Source organism: Choloepus didactylus, chromosome 4 (genome assembly GCF_015220235.1).
Source record: "Choloepus didactylus isolate mChoDid1 chromosome 4, mChoDid1.pri, whole genome shotgun sequence".
In the NCBI taxonomy this organism is placed as follows: Eukaryota; Metazoa; Chordata; class Mammalia; order Pilosa; family Megalonychidae; genus Choloepus; species Choloepus didactylus.
This window is the reverse complement of record NC_051310.1, coordinates 35,227,619-35,254,021: the sequence shown is the minus strand read 5'-3', so window position 1 is coordinate 35,254,021 and position 26,403 is coordinate 35,227,619. Positions and strand designations below refer to the sequence as shown.

The 26,403-nt window shown below is 42.2% G+C and overlaps 1 protein-coding gene across 1 annotated transcript; it reads right to left on the bottom strand.

Moving 5' to 3' along the window:
- Positions 1-12,216: 12,216 nt before the first annotated feature.
- On the bottom strand, positions 12,217-26,028 carry PROX2 (prospero homeobox 2). The gene is made up of 6 exons (XM_037832291.1): positions 25,899-26,028; positions 19,228-20,731; positions 18,172-18,183; positions 15,483-15,584; positions 14,241-14,435; positions 12,217-12,744 (listed from the first exon to the last, which is right to left on the bottom strand). The coding sequence occupies exons 2-6, from the start codon at positions 20,530-20,532 to the stop codon at positions 12,559-12,561; spliced, it is 1,800 nt and encodes a 599-aa protein (XP_037688219.1). The 5' UTR covers positions 20,533-20,731; positions 25,899-26,028; the 3' UTR covers positions 12,217-12,558.
- Positions 26,029-26,403: the final 375 nt, after the last annotated feature.

The following is a 26,403-nucleotide window of genomic DNA, read 5'->3' as shown; positions in this document are numbered from 1 at the left end:
TTGTTACAGCCCCAGAAAGCAGTGGTTAAAGATGGCAAGTTGAATAGTTTTAAAAATACCACATTAGATACTAAGCATATAATCTAAGAGAGTGTCAAAAAATGCAATGCATGTCTTTCATTTCTTTTTTCTTCCCTAACTGCTCTGTCAGTAATTTCCACTGGATAACAGTGATGGCAGTGGGTATCCTTGTCTTATTCCTAGGTTCCTGGTCTTCACCATTATGATGTTAGCTGTGGGTTTTCCATATATGCCCTTTATCGTGTTAAGGAAGTTTCCTTCTACTCCTAGTTTTCTACATGCTTTTATCAATATGGGGGGCTGGATTTTGTCACATGCCTTTTTTTGGCGTCAACTGAGATGATCATATGGTTTTTCCTTTAGTTCTATTAATGTTTATTATGTTGATTGATTTTCTTGTGTTGAACCAGCCTTGCATACTTGAGATAAATCCCACTTGATCATGGTGTAATTCTTTTAATGTGGTTTTCAATTCAGTTTGCTAGTATTTTGTGAAGGATTTTTGCATCTATATTCATAAGGGATATTGGTTTGAAATCTCCTTTTCTTGTGGTGTCTCTTTATCTGACTTTGGTATGAGGGTGATATTGGCCTCATAGAATGAGTTAGGAATTGTTCCCTCCCCTTCAATGTTTTGGAAGAGTTTGAGCAGGATTGATGTTAACTCTTCTTTGGAACCTTTGGTAAAGTTCACCAGTGAAGCTACCTGGTCCTGGGCTTTTGTTTGTAGGGAGGTTTTTGTTTACTAATTCAATCTCTTTACTAGTTACTGGTCTGTTAAGATTTTCTGTTTCTTCTTGAGTCTGTGTAGGTAGTTTGTGTTTCTCTGAGCTTGTCCATTTCATCTGAGTTATCTAATTTGTGGGCATACAATTGTTCTAGTTTCCCCTTCCTTTCTATTTTTTATGGGGTTGATAGTAATGTCCCCCATTTCATTTCTGTTTTAGTTGTGTCCTCTTTTCTTTTTTCTTTGTCAGTCTAGCTAAAGGTTTGACAATTTTATTGATTTTTTTCAAGGAACCAACTTTTGGTTTTGTTGTTTTTCTCTAGTTTCTTAATTCTCTATTTCACTTACCTCCACACTGATCTTTATTAGCTCCTTCCTTCTGCTCACTTTGGGTTTAGTTTGCTCTTCTCATTCCAGTTCCTCCCGTTGTAAGGTTAGGTCTCTGATTTGAGATATTTTCCCCCCTTCTTTTTTAATGTAATACATTTAGAGCTGTAAATTTCCTTCTCAGCACTGCCTTTGCTGCATCCTACAAATTTTGGTATGTTGTGTTTTCATTTTCATTTGCTTCAAGATATTTCCTAATTTTCCTTGTAATTTATTTGAACCATTGATAAAGAGTGTTATTTAATTTCCATATATTCATGAATTTTCCATTACTTCATTTCTTATTGATTTCTAGCTTCATTCCATTGTGGTCAAAAAGGATACACATGGTTCAATATTTTAAAATTTATTGAGACTTGTTTTTGTGACTGAACATAAGCTCTATTCTAGGGAATGATCCATGTGCACTAGATTGGAAAGAAGGAAGTAAAACTTTCTCTATTTGCAGATGATAAAATCTACAACAAAGCTGCTAGAGCTAATAAATGAATTCAGCAAAGTGGTGAAGGTACAAGATCAATGTACAAAAATCAGTAGTGTTTCTTCCTGAACTGTAATGGCTATCTCCAGATTCTGAGATGCTGATCCCTTTGTGTATAACCTGATATATCCCTGGAACTTTGGGTAACTGTGTGACACCTGAAACTCAGAGCTAGAACTTGGCAGATATGAATGTCAGTATTAGCACATATAGCAACTGTTGAAAAAGCTGAAAAAGAGTCCAGACTTCAATTAGAGATATGAATGAAGCAGATGTGGTTAGGACTGGGGCAAATCAGTCCAAAGGGTAAAGGACAATACTGACTGTGTTTTAAAACTTCAAATTCCATGTGAGACCAAGGAAGAGATGTTTATTTGGTGCAGGATCTATATTTCCTAAATAATTTAACTCGTACAGTTTGTTCAAATACCATAATTATATGGAACTTTTAATAGAAAGTGAGACCTGGTGGGTTTGCATAGGTTAATGTGAAATAGCGACATATCCCAAAGTAATTTGGGCAGAGAATTAAAATATATATGCAGGCCCCCCCCTGAGGAGCTGGGGGAAAATGCGGAGGTGTTGGGCTCCCTCACCTGGATTGTTGCTGATGTTCTCACATTGAGGACTGGTGGTTTGGTGTGCGGAGCCCTCTAATCAGGACTTGCCCTTATGAAGCTTACTTCAAAGGAGAGGCTAAACCTGCTTATAACTGCCTAAGAGTCTCTGCCTGAGTACCTCTTTGTTGCTCAGATTTGGCCCTCTCTCTCTAGCTAAGCCAACTCGGCAGGTGAACTCACTTCACTCCCCCCTATGTGGGATATGACTCCCAGAGGTGTAAATCTCCCTGGCAACATGGGATATGACTCCAGGGATGAATCTGGACCCAACGTCGTGGGATTGAGAACATCTTGACCAAAAGAGGGATGCGAAATGAAACACAAAGTTTCATTGGCTGAGAAATTCCAAATGGAGTCAAGAGATCACTCTGGTAGGCATTCTTACGCACAATATAGACAACCCTTTTTAGGTTTTAATGCATTGGAATAGCTAGAAGTAAATATCTGAAACTATCAAATTGCAATCCAGTAGCCTTGACTCTTGAAGACAATTGTATAACAATGTAGCTTACAAGGGGTGACAGTGTGATCGTGAAAGCCTTGTGGCTCACACTCCCTTTATCCAGTGTATGGATGGATGAGTAGAAGAATGGGGACAAAAAACTAAATGAAAAATAGAGTGCGAGGGAGGGGATGATTTGGGTGTTCTTTTTACTTTTATTTTTTATTATTATTAATTTTTCTGGTACCAGAAAAATGTTCAAAAAACAGATTGGGGTGTTGAATGCACAACTGTATGATGGTACTGTGAACAAATGATTATACACCTTGGATGATTGTATGGTATGTGAACATATCTCAATAAAATTGAATAAAAAAATCAGTATTTCTTTACACTAGTAATGAGCAATCTGAAGAGGAAATCAAGAAAAAAAATCCATTCACAATAGCAACTAGAAGATTCAAATAGGAATAAATTTAACCAAGGATATAAAAGACTTGAACATGGCAAATAGCTAAACATTGGTGAGAGAAATCAAAGAAGACCTAAATAAATGGAAGGACATTGCATGTTCATGAATTAGAAGACTAAATATTGTTAAGAAGTCAGTTCTTAAAGCGATTTACAGACTCAATGCAATACCAATCAAAATTTCCACACCTTCTTTGGAAAAGCCAATCATCAAATTTATATAGAAGGGTTAGAAGCCCTAAAATAGCCAGACCACCTTGAAAAAGAAGAACAAAGTTGGAAAAATCACACTTACCAATTTTAAAACTTATTTCAAAGCTACAGTAATCAAAACAGCATGATACTGACACAAGGACAGACATATAGACTTGAATTGAGAGTTCAGAAATAAACCTTAATATCTTTGGCCAATTGATTTTTGACAAGGGTGCCAAGCCTACTTAATGGAGAAAGAATAGTCTCTTCAACAAATGGTGCTGGGAAAACTGGATATCCATATGCAAAAGAATGAAGGTGAACCTCTACCTCAGACCATATACAAAAACTAACTCAAAATGGATCAAAGACATAAGTATAAGAACTAAAACTATAAAAATCCTAGAAGAAAACATAGGGAAGCATCTTCAGGACTTTGTGTTAGGCGGTGCTTTCTTAGACTTAAACCAAAAAGCACAAGCAACAAAACGAAAATAAATGAGACTTCTTTAAAAACTTTTGTCCATTGAAGGACTTTACAATGAAAGTAAAATGACAGCCTACTCAATGGGAGAAAATATTTGGAAACCACATACTTGATTAGGGTTTAATATCTAGAAAATATAAAGAAATCCTACAATTCAAAAACAAAAAGACAAATAGCCCTATTTTTAAATGGGCAAAGCACTTTGAATAGACTTTTCTCCAAAGAAAATATACAAATAGACAGCAGCACATGAAAAGGTGCTCACCACCATTAGCCATTAAGGAAATGGAAATCAGAATCATAGTGCAATACTACTTCATACACTAGAATGGCTATTTAAAAAACAGTAACAATTTTTGGCAAGGATGCATAAATATGGGAACCCTCGTGTATTGTTAGTGGGAATGTAAAATGGTACAGCCACTGTGAAAAACAGCTTGGCGGTTCCTCAGAAAGTTAAGTATAGAATTACCATATGACCCAGCAATCAAACTTCTAGGTATATACCCCCAAAAATTGAAAGCATGGACTCAAACAGACATTTGTACACCAATATTCATAGCAGCATTATTCACAATAGCTGGAAGGTGGAAACAACCCAAGTGTCCAGCAGCAAATGAATGGATAATCAAAATGTGGTATATACAAACCATGGAATATTATTCAGTCAGAAAAATATGACAATGTGAATAAAACGAAGACATCATGTTGAGTGAAATAAGCTAGGCTCAAAAGGACAAGTACGTATGATCTCACATAAATGAAATAATTGAAATATGTAAAGTCACAGTCAGAAATAGAATACAGTTTACCAGGGGGCTGGATAGGGATGGGGAATGGGAGATCATGCTTAATTGGTCCTGAGTTCTGTTTGGGGTGGTGGAAAAGTTTTGGTAAGGGATGGTGGGGTGATGTGATAGCACCACATAGTGAACATAATTAACAGCACTGAACAATATTTGAGAGTGGTTTTAGGTTGTAAATGTTACCAGAATAAAAATTAAAAAAAAAAAAAAAACTGTATCAACAGTGAACCTAATGTAAAATATGGGCTCTAGTTAATACTATAATTACTAATATTGTTCATCGATTGTAACAAAGGTACCACAGTAGTGCAAAGTGGTAATAATAGGAAAACCTGGGGGGGGGAGTAGTACGGGAATTCTGTACTTTCTGCATGATTTTTCTGTAAAACCTAAAGCTTCTCTACTTAAAAAAAAAACGCAACGTATGGTGTTGGACCTGAAAACGACAAAGTAAGTCAGTGTCTTAGTAAACAATTAGCAAATACATGGGTTATGCCATTTGCTGAGTATACACATCAAATGAGATTGTTACAAAGAGTTAGAGGTAATGCATATAAAGTTTATATCACAGGCTTGGCACTTAATTAAGTGCTCAATAAATTTTAATTGGATTTTTTTACCTGTCAGAAAGCATATTGACATATCAGTTTGGACCTAAGTTTTATGCTGTCATTAGTGCATCAGTGCATAGTTATAGTAAATTAAAAATGTTTTGTATCAGTAATGTCACATCATGCCATTCTCAAGCTAAGAAATAATTCTTTTTTTAATTTATTAAATTAATAAATGAATTTAACAGTAAATTCATGACTTGATTAACAGTTTATGACTGCTGAGTAATAGCTAACGTTGAGCACATGTGCACTAGGAATGTGCTGAGCATTTTACATGTATTTTTTTATCCGAAACCTTAAGAACAGTACAATGAGGTAGGTATTATTATCGTACCTATTTTACAGATGGGAAAGCCAGGCCAAGAAAATAACTTTCAAAGAACTGTAGCTGGTAGGTGTTGAGCCCAGGTGAAACCGCAAGCTCCCCAAGCCCATGCACCTAACCACGTTACTCTCCTTGGGGAAGGCACTGATTGAAAGGGAAATGAGAGGGGTAGCAGATAAGATGGTTGGGGATAAAGTGGGCGTAAATGAGAGAAGAGAACATCCTTTCCCAAGGAGGAATTTCTAGACCAGAAGCAGCTATCAGAGAGCTAGGAATCTGAACCACGGTAATCAGTAAATGAGGGAGTAAAAGATATTTCTAATTTAAAATTAAGAACTGACATTTGTTGGTGGGGCGAGTCTGAAAAATTTTGAAATGGTAAAACAAGATGGTGAGAAATAAAATAACCCCAAAAAGCTCTTGGTAAAAGGACAGGAGTAGATGGGATATGTTGGGGGTGTACATGTCTCTAATATTTTCATTGTCTATACCTACCCTCAACATTTCATCAGACATCCCTTTCTTCCTCTGGAGGCTAGCACCTAGTTTTCCAATATGAGTGAGCATTAGACTCCTGGTCACTTAGTTACACTATTTAGATTAATATATTCTGAAAGAGGTTCTTTGTCTGTTGGAATTGTTACCCTCAAAATACATGAATTGTCTTTTTCCACATCTGAGCACATAAATCTTTGTTAAGTGTGGGTACCATGATCTGCCTAACAGATACAGCATGCATTATTAATACTCTTAAGTGGGTCATCAGAGGTTATTCTTTACAGATGAGTGTATATATGTATGGTAAATCTGATCAATAATATTTTTATACTTTCATGAGAAATATTATATTTACCATAGTGTCACAAGCATCAAGCCCTGAAACAATTGTTAAGAATTTTAGGGCACTTTTCAAATTCAAAGCATTTGAATTTTTTTCATAAAAGTTTGAATATTTAATGTTTATTCAAAACATAATTTAATCAACCTGATAAGATAACTTATTTTAGTTAAAATGTTCTTTACGTCTTTCCTGCTCATTACTCTATGTCCTTGTCTTTTCTAGTTTTCTCAGTCCTGAGAAAGTGATCTTGGATTTTTAAAAAATCTGTTTTAAGGTATAAGTCTGTTGTTCTGAATGCATATGTCATCAAAACTCTGGATCTGCTTTACAAAGGAAAGGGTCAAAACTACAAAGAAAAGTGCTAGAAGCAAAGATTATGAAAATGTAGAATATGTAGGACTTCATCCAGAAAACTGGTCACCAAGATTTTAGCTAATTTTACAAGGGATTGTATTTTTTTTTTTTTAATATCCAAACACCCAAATATAAAACAAGGTTATGAAATTGCCACTTTAAATTGTTTTTTATGAAGATTCTATATTTTGTCATTGAAAAAAAGCAGTTTTTAAAAGAGGACCTCCATATGGTGATGAAGCTAGGATGTAGAAGTTCATTAATAAAGACTGATAGCAAGGAAATGGTTTTTTTGTGTTTGGGGGGTTTTTGTGTTTTTGTTTTGTTTTGTTTTTTGTTTTTTTTATGTCCTGGGAGATTCCTTGGCCTCTCACTGCCATGAATCCATTTTGGAGCTGTGTACACTATATGAACCATATTTGAAATAAAGGTTCTTAATGAGCCTTTTCCTGCACATAATACCAGTTAACTGCCTACTTTTAATCATTAATTGGGCATTAACTCCTTAGGAGTGCTATCATCATAAACCATAGTCCAGGGCCAACCATCCACCACTGAAGGATTAGACAATCTATGCAGTATTTGACTGGACTGTGAACAAGTCTATTTTAGAAGAAAATAACATCCACATACACCTTAATGGGAAGAATGACCAGATCTTGGCAATGTTAGGACTGCTGAAAGAACATCATAACCACCTCAGCTTATACTCAGAATATGTTCCCACCAGAGAAAGAGATATACTTGGTAGAAACAGGAAAATAAAATAAAACAGAATTGTTCTGTTAGCAGAGTATATATATTTATACTTCTTCTGTGTTTAGCTCAGTGGTTAGGGAATGCTTCTGGAAAGACTGGCAGTATACAAAATGTTTTCAATTTGATCTTATACATGTCCTCTGATTGGTCCTTAGACAAGGTTCACTGCCCTGAGGTGCCTTGGCTCAGTCTTTAAAGCAAATATTAATGAATTCAGGTTTGGGAGAGAAAGCAGGGCTGCTCCATTTTGAACAATCGTGAATTTGGAGTTGTTTCCCATAAATTTCTTACTTAGCTATGTAATGTCACTCTTAATAGTGGGTTCTTCTGCTGTCCCCATATGGAGAGAACTGATTGTCCTTGCTCAGGATATTCAGCGATAGCCTACTTTTAAACTTTGATTTCACAGATTCCTTCATTTTTGTAAAGGGTGCATTGTGAGAGAAAATAGGGGATAGACTTCTGAATGCAATTGGATATATTGAAAGAAGCTTTAAAATAATGTTAAAATAACCTGAAAAGGTTGGTTTGGGCTGACTGTGTTTGTATTGTCTTGTTTCTCTTCTCAACTGTTTGAAGTAAGAGAAAATTTAAAGGAAACATCTTTCATATCTCTTAATGTTGATACTTCTAGCAGTAGTTCAGGGATTTTATTTCATCTGCTCCAGCTAGTGCCAACTGAAAAGTCACAGAAGTGGGGTAGCTAAAGATGAAAACTTTACTCAAGTAGATAGGGAAGAAGTAAGCTAATGAAGCACCTTGATCACGACTACAGAGCTCAAGCTATATATGATGACTCCCCACCCCCCCACCCCACCCCCACACACACACACCTTTTGCAGTGCCTACAGGCTTGATTTTGACTGACTTAGAAACATGGAGTTACTCGGCTTTACAGATGTCTTGTCTGTATACTCAGATGAGTCACAGTTTGTGGTAGGCCAGTGTGCTGGTTTCGATGTATTATGTCCCCCAAAATGCCAGTATCTTTAATGCAATCTTGTGTGGGCAGACAAATTAGTGTTGATTAAATGTTTGAATCCTTTGGGTGTTTCCATGGAGATGTGATTCAATCAACTGTGGACAAGACCTTTGGTTGGATAATTTCCATGGAGGTATTGCCTCACCTATTCAGGGTGGGTCTGCATTAAATTACTGGAGCACTATATAAGCTCAAACAGAAGGCACAAGCTTACTACAGCCAAGAGGGACACTTTGAAGAACACACAGGAACTGAGAGAGGAGCTTCAGCTTACAGAGGCATTTTGGAGATGGCCTTTGAAAGCAGACTTTTGCTCTGGAGAACCTAAGAGAGGACAAACATCCCAAGAGCAATTAAGAGTGACATTTTTGAGGAGCAAAAGCCTAGGGAGGAACGTCCTGAGAGAAAGCCGTTTTGAAACCAGAACTCTGGAGTAGACGCCAGCCATGTGTCTTCCCAGCTAACAGAGGTTTTCCAGACACCATTGGCCATTCTCCAGTGAAGGTACTCAATTGTTGATGTGTTACCTTGGACACTTTATGGCCTTAAGACTGTAAGTGTGTAACCAAATAAACCCCCTTTATAAAAGCCGATCCATTTCTGGTGTTTTGCATTCTGGCAGCATTAGCAAACTAGAACAAATTTTGGTACCAGGAGTGGGGTGTTGCTGAGTTTGCAAATACCAAACATTTTGGAACAGCTTTTTAAAGGGATAAGGGGAAGATTCTGGAAGGATTGTGAGGAGCTTGATAGAAAAGGCCTAAACTGCTTTGAAGAGGCTGTTTGTGGAAATATGGATTCTAAAGATAATTCTGATGAGGTCTTGAGCAGAAATGATGAATGTGTTGTTGCAAACTGGATGGAAGGCAATCCTTGTTTTAAAGTGGCAGAGAATTTGGCAAAATTGAGTCCTGGTGTTGGATGGAAGGCAGAATTTGAAAGCAACAACCTGGAATATTTAGCTGATGAGATCTCCAAGCAAAATATAGAAGTAGCCTGGCTTTTACTTGCGCTTATAGTAAAATGTGAGAGGACAGAGATAAACTGAGAAATGAACTCTTGGTTTCAAAGAAACCAGAAATTGATGGCCTGAAAAACTCTAGACTTCAAGGGGTTAAACCCCAGAAGCTACAGCCCAACATGAGGATGTAACCAAACATGGAACCCAGCCACCATTTCAGTACAAGCCAAGATTGGAGAAGGAGTTAAGTAGAAAGGATTTGTGGAAAGTCCTGTTGTCTGATGGCTTTGACCCGTGTGCTTCATGCGAAGCCAACGGAATTTTTGCGAGATCTTTATAGATGGAGCCGCTGCCAGTCTGGACTGGAGGGGACAGACAAGGAACAAGTTGAAGGAAAAATTTCTTCAAAGAGCCATGGAGGTTGAAGTCTGGAGTCAAGATGTCTCAGGCTGGGAGATTGGAGTGGTCCACATGCATGGAAAGAGTGAGTTTGCCCCAGAAGTCGAGGGTGGACCTTCTGCCTCGATGCTCTGGAACAGTTTTGCCACCCCAGGCCTCAAAGAGGGTGGAGCACATTCCCAGGGAACTGGGAAGAGCCTGGCCGCCACCCCACTATTTGGAGACGGGAGAGCCTTTGCCCCGGAGAGGAGGAGTCTGGGAGGCATCCCAATGTTTGCGGAGGGTGGAGCCGAGAAGGTGGTCTCCCCAATGTGTGGATATGTTGGAGTACTCACCCCAGCATTTGGAGAGAAAATGGCTGCCGCAAAGGCCCTTAGGAAGGGTTAGACTCCCTCTCTCTCAAGCCCCAAGGATACAAAGTCATTCTGTTAATGACTCTCAGACTTTGAAATCTAATGGCGTTTGTCCTGCAGGTTTTAGGAATTGTTCTGGTCCTTAAACCTGTCTTTTCCTTTCAGTTTTTCCTTATGGCAATGGGAATGTTACCCTATGACTGTCCCTTCTTTGTGTATTGGAAGTACATAACTTGTTCTTAGTTTCACATGTCCACAGCTAGAGGAATGGGAATTTTGCATTAGGACAGACCACACCTGTAACTGATTTTGATGGGGATCTTGTATTTACCTATTGATACTGAAATGATTTAAGTTTTTGTGATATTGTTATGGGATGAATGTATTTTGTATATGGAAAGACCATGTCATTTTGGGGTCCAGGGGGTGGAATGTGCTGGTTTGATGTATTGTGTCCCCCAAAACTCCCAGTATCTTTGATGCAATCTTGTGTGGGCAGACATATTAGTGTTGATTAGATTGTGGAATCCTTTGGGTGTTTCCATGGAGATGTGATCAATCAGCTGTGGACAAGACCTTTGGTTGGATAATTTCCATGGATGGTGTTGCCTCACCCATTCAGGGTGGGTCTGAATTAAATTACTGGAGCACTATATAAGCTCAAACAGAAGGCACAAGCTTGCTACAGCCAAGAGGGACACTTTGAAGAAACACACAGGAACTGAGAGAGGAGCTTCAGCTTACAGAGGCATTTGGAGATGGCCTTTGAAAGCAGACTTTTGCTCTGGAGAACCTAAGAGAGGACAAACATCCCAACAGCTACTAAGAGTGACATTTTTGAGGTGCAAAAGCCTGGGGAGGAATGTCCTGAGAGAAAGCCATTTTGAAACCAGAACTCTGGAGCAGACGCAAGCCATGTGCCTTCCCAGCTAACAGAGGTTTTCCAGACACCATCGGCCATCCTGCAGTGCAGGTACTCAATTGTTGATGCATTACCTTGGACACTTTTTGGCCTTAAGACTGTAACTGTGTAACCAAATACACCCCCTTTATAAAAGCCGATCCATTTCTGGTGTTTTGCATTCCAGCAGCCTTAGCAAACTAGGACAGCCAGTAAGACTAAATGTTGATTTCACGAATTCCTTCATCTGGAAGATTGACCATGGACTGTAATTTCCTTATGGAATGGGAATGTTTCCATGTCTGTGCATTCTATGTGTGTGATGCTGCATTTGTCCCAAGTATGCCATTCATCTGTGAGGTCCTGCAAGTCTCCTTTCTGAGTCTCAGTTGCCTCCTTCCTGATTTGAGCAATATGGACCAGTTGATCTCCTAAGTCCCTTTCTAGCCCTCACAGACTGCAGTTCAGTTTTTTCTGCAAATATGAGGTTGGGGCATCATTTGCATTGGTCAGCAAGAGACTACTTGTTCTTCCAGCTGACAAGCTCTTCCAGCAGATGAATGTGAATGTACAGCAGCATTCAAGTTCTGTGGGAAGTTCTGCATTAGATTGCTGAAAAGATCAGGGGAAATCATGGGCAATGAAGCACTTCTAAGTATCAGGCAGCACCACATCACCCCTGGATGCTTAGGGTTTGAGATCATGAGGTCCAGCATGCAGTCTGGTGTGACAAAGTCTTGAGTTCCTCTGCACTACTGACCATCCCTCCCAACCCAATCCTTGCAGCTTTTGGAGAGTTACCTCAGAGTTTTAAAACTTCAGAGTTCCAAAACTTCTGTTTGGCCATTTTTTAAATGAAGATAATGTCTACTTTCCAGTGTTGGTGGAAAGTTTAAAGGTAATATATAATATATATGAATGTGTCTAGCAAATAGGTAGAGCTTGATACGTAGGCAATTAAAATCAAAACAGCAATTTGTGAAAATCCAACATTAGATAACCTAATCTGAAAACCAACGGGGAAAAACTAATTTGTGTAGTGCATAACATTTCAGAGAGCACTTTAGGACATACTATGTTTTGATCCTTACAGCCTCGTTTTACAGATGCAGAGATGCCAGGGAGTTTTCCAAGGTCACCACACCTGGAAACAGTGGCACTGAGACTCAAGTCTTCTGATTCCAAGCTGTTATATTCTTTTAACAGTGTATCACCAACATACCAATTAATCAGTACACTTAATTGATATTTTTATAGTTAAGGTTAAACTGTTGATTCTGGAAAAGGTAATAAATGATCAGAAATGGTAATAGTGCCTATTTTGGGGGTTTCTTATGCCCTTTTCGTATGACTACAGGTATACAGACTGCCATTTAAGACAAGCCCAGGTAATCCTGGCCAGTCACTCCTCACTCTGCCCTCTTGTGGGATCTTAACTCCGAAACAGCTCCCGGGGATAGCTGGAAGATTTGAATATCTCTGGAATATCACTGTCCAGTTTCGAAATAATTTTATAAATGGGTTTCTTCCAGGAAGGATCTGAGTCTTTCCCTGCGGAGACAGCCCTGAAGAACTCCTGTAATGTCAAGCTGGCGATTTCCAAGAAGCAACCTGGGACCTGCATTCCCAAAGAGACCCACAAGAAAGAAAAGACATGAGACTGAAGCACTGCCGCCGCACAGACCTCACTGCTCCAGGCTACTTGTTCTTTGGGCAGTGGGCTGATAAGAGCATCCCTGCTCTACGGGTCCCTGATTTTTGCAGCCTTAGGAATCTCCTGCTCCCTCATCAAATACAAACCTTAAGATAACAGTTCCAATGAAACAGCCCTGAGAAAAAGCACATCAGAGACGCTTCTTTGTAGAAGGAGCTGATTCCAGTCATAGGATGACTTTTTAATAAGTAAGTGGGAAACTCTGATTTGATTGAAATTAAATCTGTGGTTCACAGTAGGTTTTTTGTATTCTTTTCCTTAGTGCCTAATGTGGAAAGAGGTGCCCAAGCTTATGCTTATGACTGTCATACCTCCTCCCACTACCTTTTGGGGCTGGACCCAAGGGGCTTGGAATTATCCTTGCTTCCAAAGCAACCAGGAGTGGGGCTCAAGAATCTGGTCCAGGTCACCCACCCAGACTGGCACCATAAATGTTGGGGTCCCCCACAGGTCCTCCAGATCAAGCCTGGCTCATGCCAAATGACTATTTCCCCTGGGGAAAGACGTGGCAGTGCTACCCTTTCACTCTGACTCTGATCCTGAGAGCCTCAAGAGAGGAGACATGGTCCATTTTCCCCACAGGTAACCTTAGGTTGCCAAACATCTTATGATTGGGCATCTGACCACTTGATGCTAGCAGTTCTGACTTTTCTTGGAGGTATCAATAGACTGATCCTTGTGATCACAGTCAAATGAGAAAGGCAAGAAGAGGGAAGTATATATAAATGGCTCTTGCAGAATAAGATGCCAGCATAACAAAGTTGTCAGTCGCACATGAGAAAAAGTGTGTCTCTAGATTAGGAGTTCACACAATGAAGCTTAGGCCACTTGCTTGCCCTTCCCTGAAGCTTTACCTCTAAGGTGCCACCAGTGTGCCTTCATAGAGATCCCCAAAGGACTGAGAAGCTTGAGTATTGTTTATTTGATATTTGCAGAAAGGATTGGAGGTGACTTTCCATAAAAGGTCGGCAAATAATAAAAATGTTCAAATGAGAATAAAGATAAGAACCAAATGATTAAAATAACAATATGGCTGTATAGAAAACCTAAGCCAAGGCTATGCGCTGCAACTGAGCACAGAATTTAGTTGTAAGCCTCCTGGCACTAAGGCAGAAAGGCAAACAAATTGTGCAACTTGATAATGACGGAGTCCAAAATGGCATAACACCTGGCAGACCTCTGCTTAAATTTCAGAATGAAGACTGGCTGTATATTCAGTTTCCTGTATCCACCTGTTGCCCAAGAGAAGATGTTGAGGCTGTAATATTTGTGGGTGATTGGCCCCAGGCTGCTCTGGCTTCTCAGTGACTTGAGAGATATAAAAGGGAATCTTTTTAAAACCTCCAATCACAAAGGAAGGCATTGACCAGAGTTCATGGTATCCAAGTACGTGGTCTTACCTCAAAGTCATTTCCCTTGTTATAGTGCATATTGAGAGCTCGGAAAAGCTCCGAATCGCGGAGAACCACCAGCATTTTGGGATTCGTGACACCTTCTGAAATCGCTAGCCGGGCATATTTCTCCATTTGGATGTAATAAAATTCACGAAAGTTGCTGAACCACTTGATCATCTGGGAGGTAATGCCGCGGTTGAACTGTACAAACAATGGGGTCCATCAAGTCAGACTTTTGCCATGAGGTGCTCAAAGCAGAACTGCCAGCTTCCAGCTCCACTCAGGGGTTAGTAAGAATGGTTTCAACCAACATTAAAGAAGGCTGCTTTTGACAAAGAAGCCATGGCTGTTTTTTAAGACTTCAGTTATACATAGAAAAATCTGAATTAGCTACAATGCCCATTAGAAAATAAATGTTTTTCAATATACTAGGTTTATGAAGGTTTTTTCACCCATGAAAAACTTCATGGTGTTATCGTGTGACTTCCAGAGGGTCCACAGTCAAGGCCAGTGTGGTGCCAGCTTCTGCTGCACCCAGGTGGACTGCATGGCAGTACCAGAGACTTCTGCCAGAGTAGAGGGCCAAAGGAAGGGGTAAGGGTGTAGGTCAGAGAGCAATTGATTGGCAACTTGGCATTGCAGAATGAATCAAAAACAATTTGCTGCAGAGATCAAGCAAGCAACTGAGTATGAGGGGAAAGTCCTGAAAACTGTAAAGGAATGATACAGATGCGAAGTATTAACAGCTCCTCACCCAATGCCCCCGGCAAAGGAGGCCCACAGAAGCTTTTTGTGGGAACAGGTGAAGTCTGGTTCCAACCATCAGAGCTTGATTTTCCTTATTGTCACACTTGATCCATATATACCTTAACTCAGTTTTGAAACATGGGAATTTGAAAGTAAATTTGACAGTGTCAGACTTTTATATTATCCCCAGCAAAGACAGTACTGTAGGTCAAAGGTGCTATTTACTAGTGTTTCTCTCTCCCCACACCCTTCTCAGAGTTTCCAGGTAGAGCTACAGATCAAAAGCTTAAAAGTTCAGGTACCCAAACTTCCTAGCCCACAGTTAGTCGTAGTTCTTCAGGCAGAGTCTCAGCCCAGACCTGGAAATTGCCTGGATTCCATCCATAGCACAAAGGAGGACTGAAGTACACAGATTATAATCTAAGACTTGCCTCACCCTGAGCAAAACCCACTGCAACTTGGGAGTTTTGCAGAAGCTGAAATTCATTTGAGTGACTTTACCTGAACATCAGGGAAACAGGCCTTCAGGAGGTTGGAGCTTGGGTATCGTGTGAAAAAAAACATTAGCTTGGCTTTCTTCAAGTGACCTGGATTTAGGCCCTCCTGAATTTATCCCAGTGTCAAGGACAATTAACAAGTTAAAACATCAGTTTATCAAAAATTCCATCAAATTATCCAAATAGCAAGTTGTCCTGTTCTTTGTGGGAGTTTTTTTCCCCCCTGGCTGAACAATAAATTTGCTGATTTTTCTGTCTCTAGCAAGCCTAGTCAGGCTTTCTGGATGCTGGGTACCATAAACCATATGTGCACAGTAAACTTACAGAATTTAAAGAACATTTTGATGTGTAAAAGACATGGCATATATGATATCAAATACAGTTTGGTGTACTTTGTGTGTGTAGGCTTTCAGAATAGGATGATGGAAAGAGATGGCAGCTCTATCCTAGATAAACCATTTTGAGATCCCAAGTAGAGATTTACTTCTCTCTGCCTCAGTTTCCTCATCTGTAAAATGAGAGGAGTCGACTAAATGGTCCCCAACCTGGTACTCATTCTTATAATTGCCTTTACAGTGTTTAAACCAGCAACATCTAACCAGACTTTGAGTACTGGGTCACATTTTGCTTCTGTTCAGAAAGCTTGAACTGCTGGACTGCACCTGCTCTCCATTTGCCTGGAAGAACTTTTCCTCTTCCTTCACGGAGCTTAGATGCTCCCTCTGTGAAACCTGTCCTTGCCAAATTAGGCCTTCTTTACCCTGGGCCACCAAAGCTCTTTGTACAAACTTCTGTTGTGGCAATGACCTTATTGGAATTTTTACTGCATGTTTGTCTCCCCACTAAGACTGTGAGCCCCTTGAGGGCAAGGACCTTATCTTTCCACCTTTGTACTCCAAATGCCTGGCCCAGTGCTAGGAACATAGTAGGTGCTCAATAAATGTTTGTTGGATGAAGGAGCAAGTGAATAATTAAACAGTCAACCTTAATCCCTACACAAATATGGAAATTATATTTCAAACCATACCTCACTCTGGAGACAGATTGTTTCCCCTTTAACAAGCACAGGTATAGTGGTGTGATTGCATGGCACCAGGTTGGGAGGGAAATAAAAATTCTTACAGGAGAACACTTAGCATTCCCCAGGACAATCCTTGGGACCAGTGACAAATATTATACAGAGTGACCTGGATCTCAAGTCTGAGAGCTGTAACTTTAAGACAATCAAGACTCCTCAGTAGGATAAAGCAGCTTAGCCAGAGGAAACCAAACCGTCTTCAGTTATAGCTGACCCAGGCACTTAGTTTGCTACCCAGAAGACCTCAGCCTACCTCCTGTCCCCTTGGCCCTACTTCTAATCCCCTTTACAAATTCATAAGTGCTGTGGAAATAATCCCTGATATGAGATGAAAGACCCAGTTTCAGATACTAAATTTGCCACCTATCTGCTGTTTGACCTTGGGGAAAACCACTTAACTTCTCTGGCCTCATTTCTAAATGTAATGGTGCAAGGCTTGTGCTTGGCAACCAGATCCCAGGTTTGAATCCTGGCTCTGCGCTTGTCTGTCCCTATCTCTCTGATACCTGATCCTACAGTGGGTGCTTGATTGGGAGGTAATATAGGCCCATGACCCCTTATCTGAAACCCTGGGCCAAACGGGGTTGAGATTTCAGAATTTGTTATTTTCCAAAGGTCATCTGGGGCATGTGCCATATATTAGCTGATCCCTGAAGCAGAGCCTGTGGCAGCATCTGTGAGTTGATACATTAATATTCCCACATCAAGGTGTATGACTATTACACTAAGTGGGAGAAAGTCCATAGATAGATCGGTACAGGTCATATTTTGCCACCAAAAAAGTTCACATCCATCTTAGGGGGATAAAAATCATAGAGAATTTCCGAGCTGTTTGGATTTCAGAATTGTGGCTCAGTGGTAGGGGCTGTGTACATATGACCTTCTTACTGTAGTGCCTGCCACAGAGGAAGTGCTCAATGAATGTACTTTATCTTGTCATACCTGCCCTTCCTATTTCACAGGGATGCCATGTGAATGTGAAAGTTCTTTAAAGCAGGTTGCTCCTAGGTGGCTTTCATGAGACACAGGAATAAATCTCATTGCTGGAACGTAGGCAGAGGGAAGTAGTTGGATGGCCAGGATTCTTCATGGGGGCCCCAAATCATTCCAGAGATAGCCAAGTATCTCACCCATGCACCCACCCATGGAAAACTCTCTTAGGAATGGGTCCCGAAACCTTGATGCTCTCTGAGCCCAGTCCTCATTTGACAAGGCAGGAATAGGCACATGGTAGGTGCCCAACAGATACTGGCATGTCCCCCTCCCCAGGAGAGTACAGCCAGGAAACAGCTTGGCAGCCTTTCTTGAACAGAGCTGTTGCTCGACAAGAAAATCAATCTATGCTGGTATCTCCATACCTGCAAAAAGATTCCCTGCCGCCTGGAGAGGCAGTGGGTGGGTGAGGTGTTCTCAGTGATGGGTTTATGGTTGCTCACTGCCTTCCAGGAAAGCCTCGCCAGGGCTTTGGGGGCCTGGGTCCAACACACGTAACCAGCAGGGGGCGCTCGGAGCATTTAGGACTCCAGAGCCCGCCCTGGCTTGCTGGTGAGCTGCTCCCACCCCCTCTCCATTCCATCCTACAGCTTGCCAGGCAGAGGACCCAGGCAGAGGACACCTGCACATGCGACTTCACAGACACATCGACCTCTGGATACCTAGTTCAGGGCTGCCCATGAAAAGCAGCTTCACAAGCACAGCTCATGAAAAAATCATCCAAAATGTGTTCTAAGGAACTTTAGTCTTGCAAGATACTTGTTCGAAGAAGGGTTCTTGGCCATATGAGTTTAGGGTTGCATACATTACCCTCTTAGAGCCTCACAGTGGGCTTCAACATGTTAAAAGTTCTGAGAAGTCCTGCAGTGAAGAAGTTAACCCAATATTTACCCAAGCTACTTTTTCTTCTAATTCAATAATTACTAATATCTGGAAAACACTGCTTAAAAGAGTGGGGTCTGCCTAAGGGTTGCAAAGATGATGAAATAAGATTCAGGCCCCTGCAGATTAGTCTGGGGCCCTCAGCCTTCCCCAAGTGCCCAGCCCCCAAGCTCCAGCCCTCTCCTTAGAAGTGCTCCTAAAGCTGAAGGCTTCTTGCCCTTCTAGCTGCCTCTGCAGATCTAGTCCGTGACGAAAATTTCCCCTTTCTTTTCTGCTCAGATGTTCCCTGCATGTCTCCTAGACAGTGTAGTCTTTTTGACTGTAGAGCCATGGGACTGGGGGAGCCATGCCTCGGATGAGGTCATTCCTTTGACCCTCTCTGCCTAGGGGTATAAAAAGCTGATAACTAAATTATCGGGTTCTTCCTTCTATAGGGTACTTGTCATATTTGGGGAGCCCAGTTGGATTTAAAAACCAACCACCCAACAACCAAACACCTTCAGACCCAAAGGAATGAGTCAGTAATGGTGGAATCTGATGTGTCACAGAAGAAAGTAAATGAACCTTCTCAGCATCCTTAAGTGGTCACCAGTTTTGTGGGGGGGTGGGGGGGTGGGGGGGGGGTAATGAGCTGTGAGCTGCAGGGAAGGAAGGCCCAGAAGACTATTTGGAAGCAAAGCCATTCCGTATGCCATGTAGTTATTTACTACCCCCTCCTCCTCCTCATCTTCTAGATTTCCTGTTTCTCTGGACAGTGACAATGGGAACCTCAATTACCAGTAAAGGATATGTGGACTGAAGAAAAAGGAAGTGCATCAGTGACAAGCTGCAGGCCTCCCTGTTCCATCTTCACCAAGGGAAGAAGAGGCAGACCTTCCAGATGGGCTGTGGTGAAGGGCCGGGGGTCCTGCTGCTGTCTCAGAATTGATGGGTGCAGTTTTACAGCTCCCCAAGGTCGCAGGGCAGCCTCTGAGGAAGGGCAGCTTTGGGAAGACGAGTCTCGGGGAGGACTGCTGTTCCAATGGCCACTGTGTCCACGACTCAGTCGCTGGCTAAGAATCTGAGTTTCTTGCCTGTGGGAAGGCACTGTCGAGGGATAGTTTGTGGGGAGGGCCTGATAAGGTTTGGGGATCACTCTTGGAGAGACAGAGTACTTAGGAGGATCTAGGGGCTTGGCCAGGGGTGAGTTCCCCAATGGAACCCCAGCCTGTGGCTGAACCCTCCTTGGCAAGGCAGCCAGAGGAAGTGGCTCTTTGCAGGCATCTCCTTCCAGAGATGAGGGCTCACTTCTACCCTCTGGTGCTAGCCCCTGGAAGCCTCTGCCCAGCTGGGTCAGGTGGCCTGGTGGATCCACTAGAACCTTTTGTAATACTAAGTCCACAGCCTGGGACACTGCCCTGGTCAATTCTTTCCTCAGGAACTCCAGCAAAGCCTGCACTCCAGAAGGAAGGAGACTGGGTTCCTCAAACTGGTATTTGACCTCAGGCACGCTGTGTTTTTCCACCCTGGAGTGGTCCCTGCTGGAACCCTGCTGGTGGTCCTTGTCCAGAGCCCAGGGACTAACCCCACAGCCATTCTTCTGCTTTACTATCAAAGGGTCCTTCCCCTTCTCCAGATCTTTGGGGCCCTGAGCTGTGTCCCCAGGCCCAGCAGCCTGCACAATATGCTCTTGCAGGTGTCTTAGCTGTTGCTTTAGCAGGTGAAGCTGTTCTCTCACTTGAGGGCCCCCCGGTCCCTTCCTGTTGCCCCAGTACCCTGTAGGGCCTGCCTTCAGCAGGCCTTGCTGCCTGGGAAGGCTCTGCTTCCTCCTCCGCTCCCGGACTTTCTCTGGGCAGCATGGGCTGTCCCTGCCTCGGACATTGCCGGGGGAAAGGCACATGCCCTGGACAATGGTCTCCACTCTGGCCCTCTTTGCCTGGATGTGCTCGTCCCCAAACCAGTCAGGTTCAGCAAGAATGGAGTTGGAGACCTGGCTCCAGGGAAAGGGAGTGTCTCTGCCCAGTTCCTGGCTGGATGGGCTTCTCCCACCTTCCATACAGGGTACTGTTGGGCAGGAGCAGGTCCGGGATTGGGGAGAAAGCAAGACTGAGTTTGGGTCCATCCCCTGGCTCCACAGGCACTTGCTCCAAGGCTGTGTGACTGATTTAGTCAGGGCTCTGTGAGGAAGCCAAGGGCTTCAGGAATCCCTCCTTCTAATCTTCTCAGCTGGAGGTACACCCAGAATGAGCTGGGGGCTGCTCTCTTGGGATTCAGATTCAGACTCTGGGATACCAGGGCTCAAAAACCTCCTGGGAAGATTCCTGAAATTAGAAATAGGCAGAAAACAGTACATATGATTTTGAGAAGCCAAACTTTCCAAACTCGAATGTGCAACTGAATCACCTAGGGATCTTGCTAAAACGCAAGTTCCAATTCAACAGATGTAGGGCAGGGCCAAGATTCTGCATTTCTAACCAGCTCCCAGGTGACGCTGCTGCTGCTAATTAGGAACACACTTTGAGAAGCAAGGCTAGAGATTCCCAAGAGTGATCTCAGGGAGAAACGTCTTCTACCTGGTTATGATAATAATAACAATAAGAAGAGTGGCAACAACAATAGTAATGATAGTAGTGGCTAACTGAGCATTTGCTAGACATTGTACCAAGAAGTTTATCTCCATTACCTACTTTTATTCTCACAGCTCCATGAGAACGTTGTCATTCCTATTTTACAGATAAGGACACAGGCAAATCTCAGCTCCTCTGCAACCAGGGAGTTCTAGGCAGGCCACCAGAGTCTGCAGACACGACCACAGCTTCCACCTGGAGCTGCCGGGTGACTTGCAGAGACTTGCAAAGCAAGTTCCCTGTGTTCCACTCGGGGAAGTGCCATCACCGAGCAGATGCCACTGATAGAAAAAAAGGCTGGGTCCTCGGGGCAGAATAATTAGAAAGTACTTGCTTTGAATAATTAACATTTTTCTAAATTAGGAAAATAAAAATAGGTGACTTGTCAAATTGATATAAATGAAAGTATTAGTTATCTCCAAGTTTGTACCAACAGGTTGGATAGTTTTCCTCCTTTGGGAGAAAGAAACATTTTTTAACTTCCTGTGATAATTTGACAATGAATATATATAATTTTTGTAATATGAAAAAGTTATTTTTAACAGATTTTATCATCTAAGAAGTTTGAATCATAAAGTATACATTAGCTGCTTTGTAAATAATAATCATTAAACTGGCAGAACTGATATTCTAACCAAGAGGAGCTTTACAAAAATGATGCAAGACTATATATATATATATATATTTGAAGTAGGCTCCAAAAAGAAAAGAGGGTTGGTTATGGTTATTCTGATTACTAGTGAACATTTCCTCCTTAAACCCAACATTTTCAAACTCAAGCTCGACAGCTGCCCCCTCCACTCTGTTTCACCTCTTATACTTGTTGTTCAAGCTGCAAGTAGAGGTGTCTCTGACTCCTGCCCTACTCCTCATCCTCAATATTGACTTGGTCATCAAATTTATGGCAAGAGTGGCTCTGAAGAACATCGCACCACTCCTTTCTCATTACCACTGTCCTGATTCAGGGTCTCATAATTGTACATGTGGACAGCTCCAATGCCCTGTGACTGGTTCCCCATCCTCTAGCCTGGAGGAAAACTAGGGGTGTGTGAGGCCCTGGGAGCCAAGTGAAGAAAGTGTTTCTAGGAAGAGAGAAGAGGTCAAGTTATATAGGATTGTGAGTTGAATATTCAATTTAGTAATGTCAAGTCACTAGGGACTTCAATCAGAGCAGTTTGGGTAGAGTGGAGAGAGAAAAAGTCAGATTGGAGTGGATTTAAGGGAGAGGGCAAGAAGAGGAATGGATGACATTGAATATGGCAACTCTTCCAAAGAGTTTTATAAAGAGGAAAGAAATGGGACAGTGGCTGGAAGGGATGGTAGGGTCAAGAGAGGGTTTTGCAAGATAGGAGAAGTAATAGCATTTTGTATCGATGATTCCATAGAAAGAGTAGATATGTTAGTGGAGACAAGAGGGGAAGAATTTCTGGGCCATGGCCTTGGGTAGGAAGGATCTAGTGCACAGGAGATAGGAGAATACACAGTTCATCCATGCCCACAGGATGCAAGGAAACACATGTATCCAGGTGCTGATGGGTGGGGAGATACCAGGCGGAAGTTGGTGGAAGTTCTCTTTTGATTGTTTCCATTTTCTTAGTGGCAGTGTCATTGGCATTAATATTCTAAAATATGGGTGTGGTTATGCCCCTCAATAAAATCAAACTCTTTGCTAGCTTCCTGTTGGCTGTAACATTCAGATGCCTCAGTCCTTTTTGAGGGTAGTCTTAATCTAACTGTTCTGGAACCACTATACTCAACACTTGCCCTGTGTTTAGCCACTCTGGACTCTATTCCCCGAGCCTGCTAAACTCCTTCAAGGTTCTGTGTCTTTGTACTTACTCATCCCGCTGCCTGGCAGGCCTTTTTCCCTCTTTTCCACCTGCACACTCCTACTCTTCTTTCAAAATTCAACTGAAATGTCACTTCTTCTCTGAAGCAGCTAACATGTCTTCCCCATTAAACTGTGAGCTCCCTCTTCTTTGTGTCCCCCAGTAGTGCCTAACTGACAATTACCAAATAGATGTTCGTTGGCTCAGTTGAATGAATTATTCTCTAAATACTTCATTTATACTGATTTTTGTCTCCCCAACAGAGATTCTTTATTTTAGATCCTTCTGGCACTGAGCACAGAGCCACGTACATGGAACAAACTCAATACATTCAGGAATGTGGGCGGGTGGGGGATGGACAGATAGATTGATCGATAGATCAGGAGAACACAGAGCCACCAAGTTTGCCAAATCTGCCTGTCTGTGTTAAATAAGTGATAAAGTAAGGTATCATCTATATGGTGTTATATTATGCAGTCATTTTAAAAAACCATGTGTAATAAGAGTCTATAAAACATTGTTTTATAATTGAGGGTGGGAAAGAGAAAAGTAGATATTAAAAATGCAAAGAAAAAATGAAATAGAACACATTAATGTTAGCAATAGTTGCTTTTGGGTGATATGACATTGGGTGATTTTTTTCTCTATTTTTTCTTTTTACTCTTCTGTATTTTTCATTCACTTTTGTAATTAAAAAAACAAAGACAGCCCTTGCCTTGCATAATTAAAAGCTTGCATTTTCTTTCTTTGACTCTTTCCCAGATGTATATTCCTGGGGACCAGATATTAGAAACCCCCTCTGAGAAGCAAATTTAGCCACAAACACAGGCTTGTGAGATAACTGCAAAATAAATTATATAGGATTTTATAGCTAGAAAGTGTAAAATAAGGATGAGGTTGAATTTCAAGTAAATAATAAGACATGAGAGAAGATGTGTGTTGTCTCCACTCAGCTGAAGAGGTGTCAAAGCTCATGGCAAGATCTGAAAAAAGTCAGCTGGTGTGTCTGTGGAATTATCAACTGTGCAAATCTCCTCCTAATCAGGGGACTTTCTCCCTGGAAATCTGTGCCTTCCCCATGGGGTCTCCCAGAGCTCTGCCAAAATGGGTAAAGGGGAAGGGCTACCCGGGAGGCTGGCTGAAATGCTCCCTGCAGCCCACAGGCTATGCCTCCACTTTCTGTGTGTGTCCACATGGAGGGAGGTCAAGCACCGCTGACACACTCCAGCAGGGATGTGGGCAACAGTCAATAAAACAGGATGGGCTAGGGGGACTCTGGATAACAGGCCCTGTGTAAATAAAGTCCAAGTGATGCTAACTCATTCCTATCACTGCCATTTGAAGCTTAATCCAGATTTATATAAGGAAGGCTTATTGTTATTTCCTTGATAAAGTGCCTGCCTAGTTAGAAAAACTTAGGGTTTCTCTTTGCAGTATTTTGTTCATTCGTTTCCTAGACTCACTTGGAATCTAATTGGACCAGCCTTGAGCCTACGAGGTAACTCCCCACCGTATGGTTGGAGAAATACAGAGGAAAATGCTTTATTTTGAACCAGCCTCTCCTATGCAGATGTCATGGGGTCTGAGACGTCACTGCTGACAACTCATAATAATGATCACTTACTCACATTTATATGCCAATACATTTTTGTCTGACCCACAATATTCCTGAACAGCCTCCCGTCCAAATACCTCCCAGGCCCAGCTGATTTCTTCTGAGTGGCATGTCTCAAAGTCATATAACATTTTTACACTTTACTAAGTTGTTCTCATATACCACTTCATCACTGTTTCGTTCCCTAAGATGTGGCGACATCCCTACTACACAGATTGATGGCGGCAATGGGGAGGGGAGTTCAAGTCAGGCAGTTCTGTCCATGGTAGACACAGACACAAACGAGTTAAAAGCCCCGAAGTTTGATCTACCGGGTATATCCCTGGGCTGGAATCACTAGCTCTCATGTGATCTTAAGCATGTCACTTCACCTCTCTCCCCCTCAGTTTCTTCACCTGTGAAATGGGGTTGATAACAGTGCCCACCTCCTAGAGCTGTGGTGAGGGCCCAATGTGATAGCACATCCAAGTGCCCTGGTACTAGGCCCTTCTTACGTTGTAGTTTCCTTTCATCCTAAGGTGGGGTTGGGAGGTCCCACAACCGTAGAACTTTTCAGGGCCTTAGGAATCATCTGGTATAGTGGGTGGTTTCCAGAATTTTAGATTTCAGCCATTACTGTATTACGATGAAAAGAAAAAAATGTGGACCAGCTGGGGTTGTCAACATTTTATTTTGGAAAAAAGGGCACACACACATAAGCACTCTATCTCCTTCATTTTTATTTCATGAAATAATCTTAACCATCCCTGTAAAAAAAGCGGGTAAGCAGGGGTGGTAAGGAATACATTTAGATTAATGAAAAACTCTTTACATAGTCCTCTCTCATTTTCTGAAAACTTTCTAGACCAGTGTTAGGAAACCACTGATCTTCTCGCCACGTCCTCGCTTTATGGATGAGGAAACAGAAACACAGAGAGGTGAAGTGCCCTGCCCAGGATCACACAGGAGAAACAGCCCTGGCTGTCAGAGACCCTTCCAATGGCTCAGTACAGGATCCTGGGCTGGGAGTGAAGAGGTCTGGCCTCTCCTCCCAGCCATTTGCCCTCAGGCCACACTCAGCTTCTTTGTGCCTTTTTCCCTGGAGATGATAATCACCTGCCTGTAGGACTGGTGTGAGGACCCAGTCACTTTTGAAAGGAGAGCCTCAAAAGTGCTCCAGAGTTGCTCATCAGGGTATTATGGAGTGAAACAGCTTGATGTCTGCAATTTACTTGACAGTGTTTCAGCCCACAAAAATAGATGAAAAAATATGGCAACGTATCACCAATTGTTAAATCTAGGTGATGGGTATATGTAGGTGGGTGTTCCTTATGCTAGTTTCTCTGCCTTTCTGTATGCTGGAAAAGTTTCATAAGAAATGTTCCATAATTTTTAGAAGTACTCTGGCAATGGAAATGGCAGGGATGGGGTTACTCACAGAGAAGAAGTCTGCAGAAAGGTCCACTTCCGGGCTCTGCGGCCAGGTAGGACCCGCGGCCCCGAGGACGTGCTGCAGCCCGCTCTTCACCAGCCTTGGGCAGACAGAGCCACGGTCAGGAAGTGATTTTGGTTTCCCAGCTTCCTCCCCAGGCAGGCCTCCAGCCGTGACTGGACTGGGTGAGGGGAGCCAGGGGCCCTCTGCCTGTCTCCGTGTAAGGCACCATCTGACAGCCCAGCCCAGCACTGCTGCAACTGCCCCCCTGGGGACAGTGAGGCTACTCAGAGCAGCCAACCGGCGTGGGGGCTTATGAATATGCAGATCGGGCCAGGGCTGGTTGTCTACCCTCCTGCCACTCCCGCCTCCACCCCAATGCAGGTGCCCAGAAAGACAGCTCAGAGAGGGCCCTCCTGAAATGCCATCTCTTTTCTCCTTGCTGAAGGAACCAGAGAGCCCTTTGAGAAATCTGTGGATTGAATTATCTAGCTTCTCCCATCACTCTGGC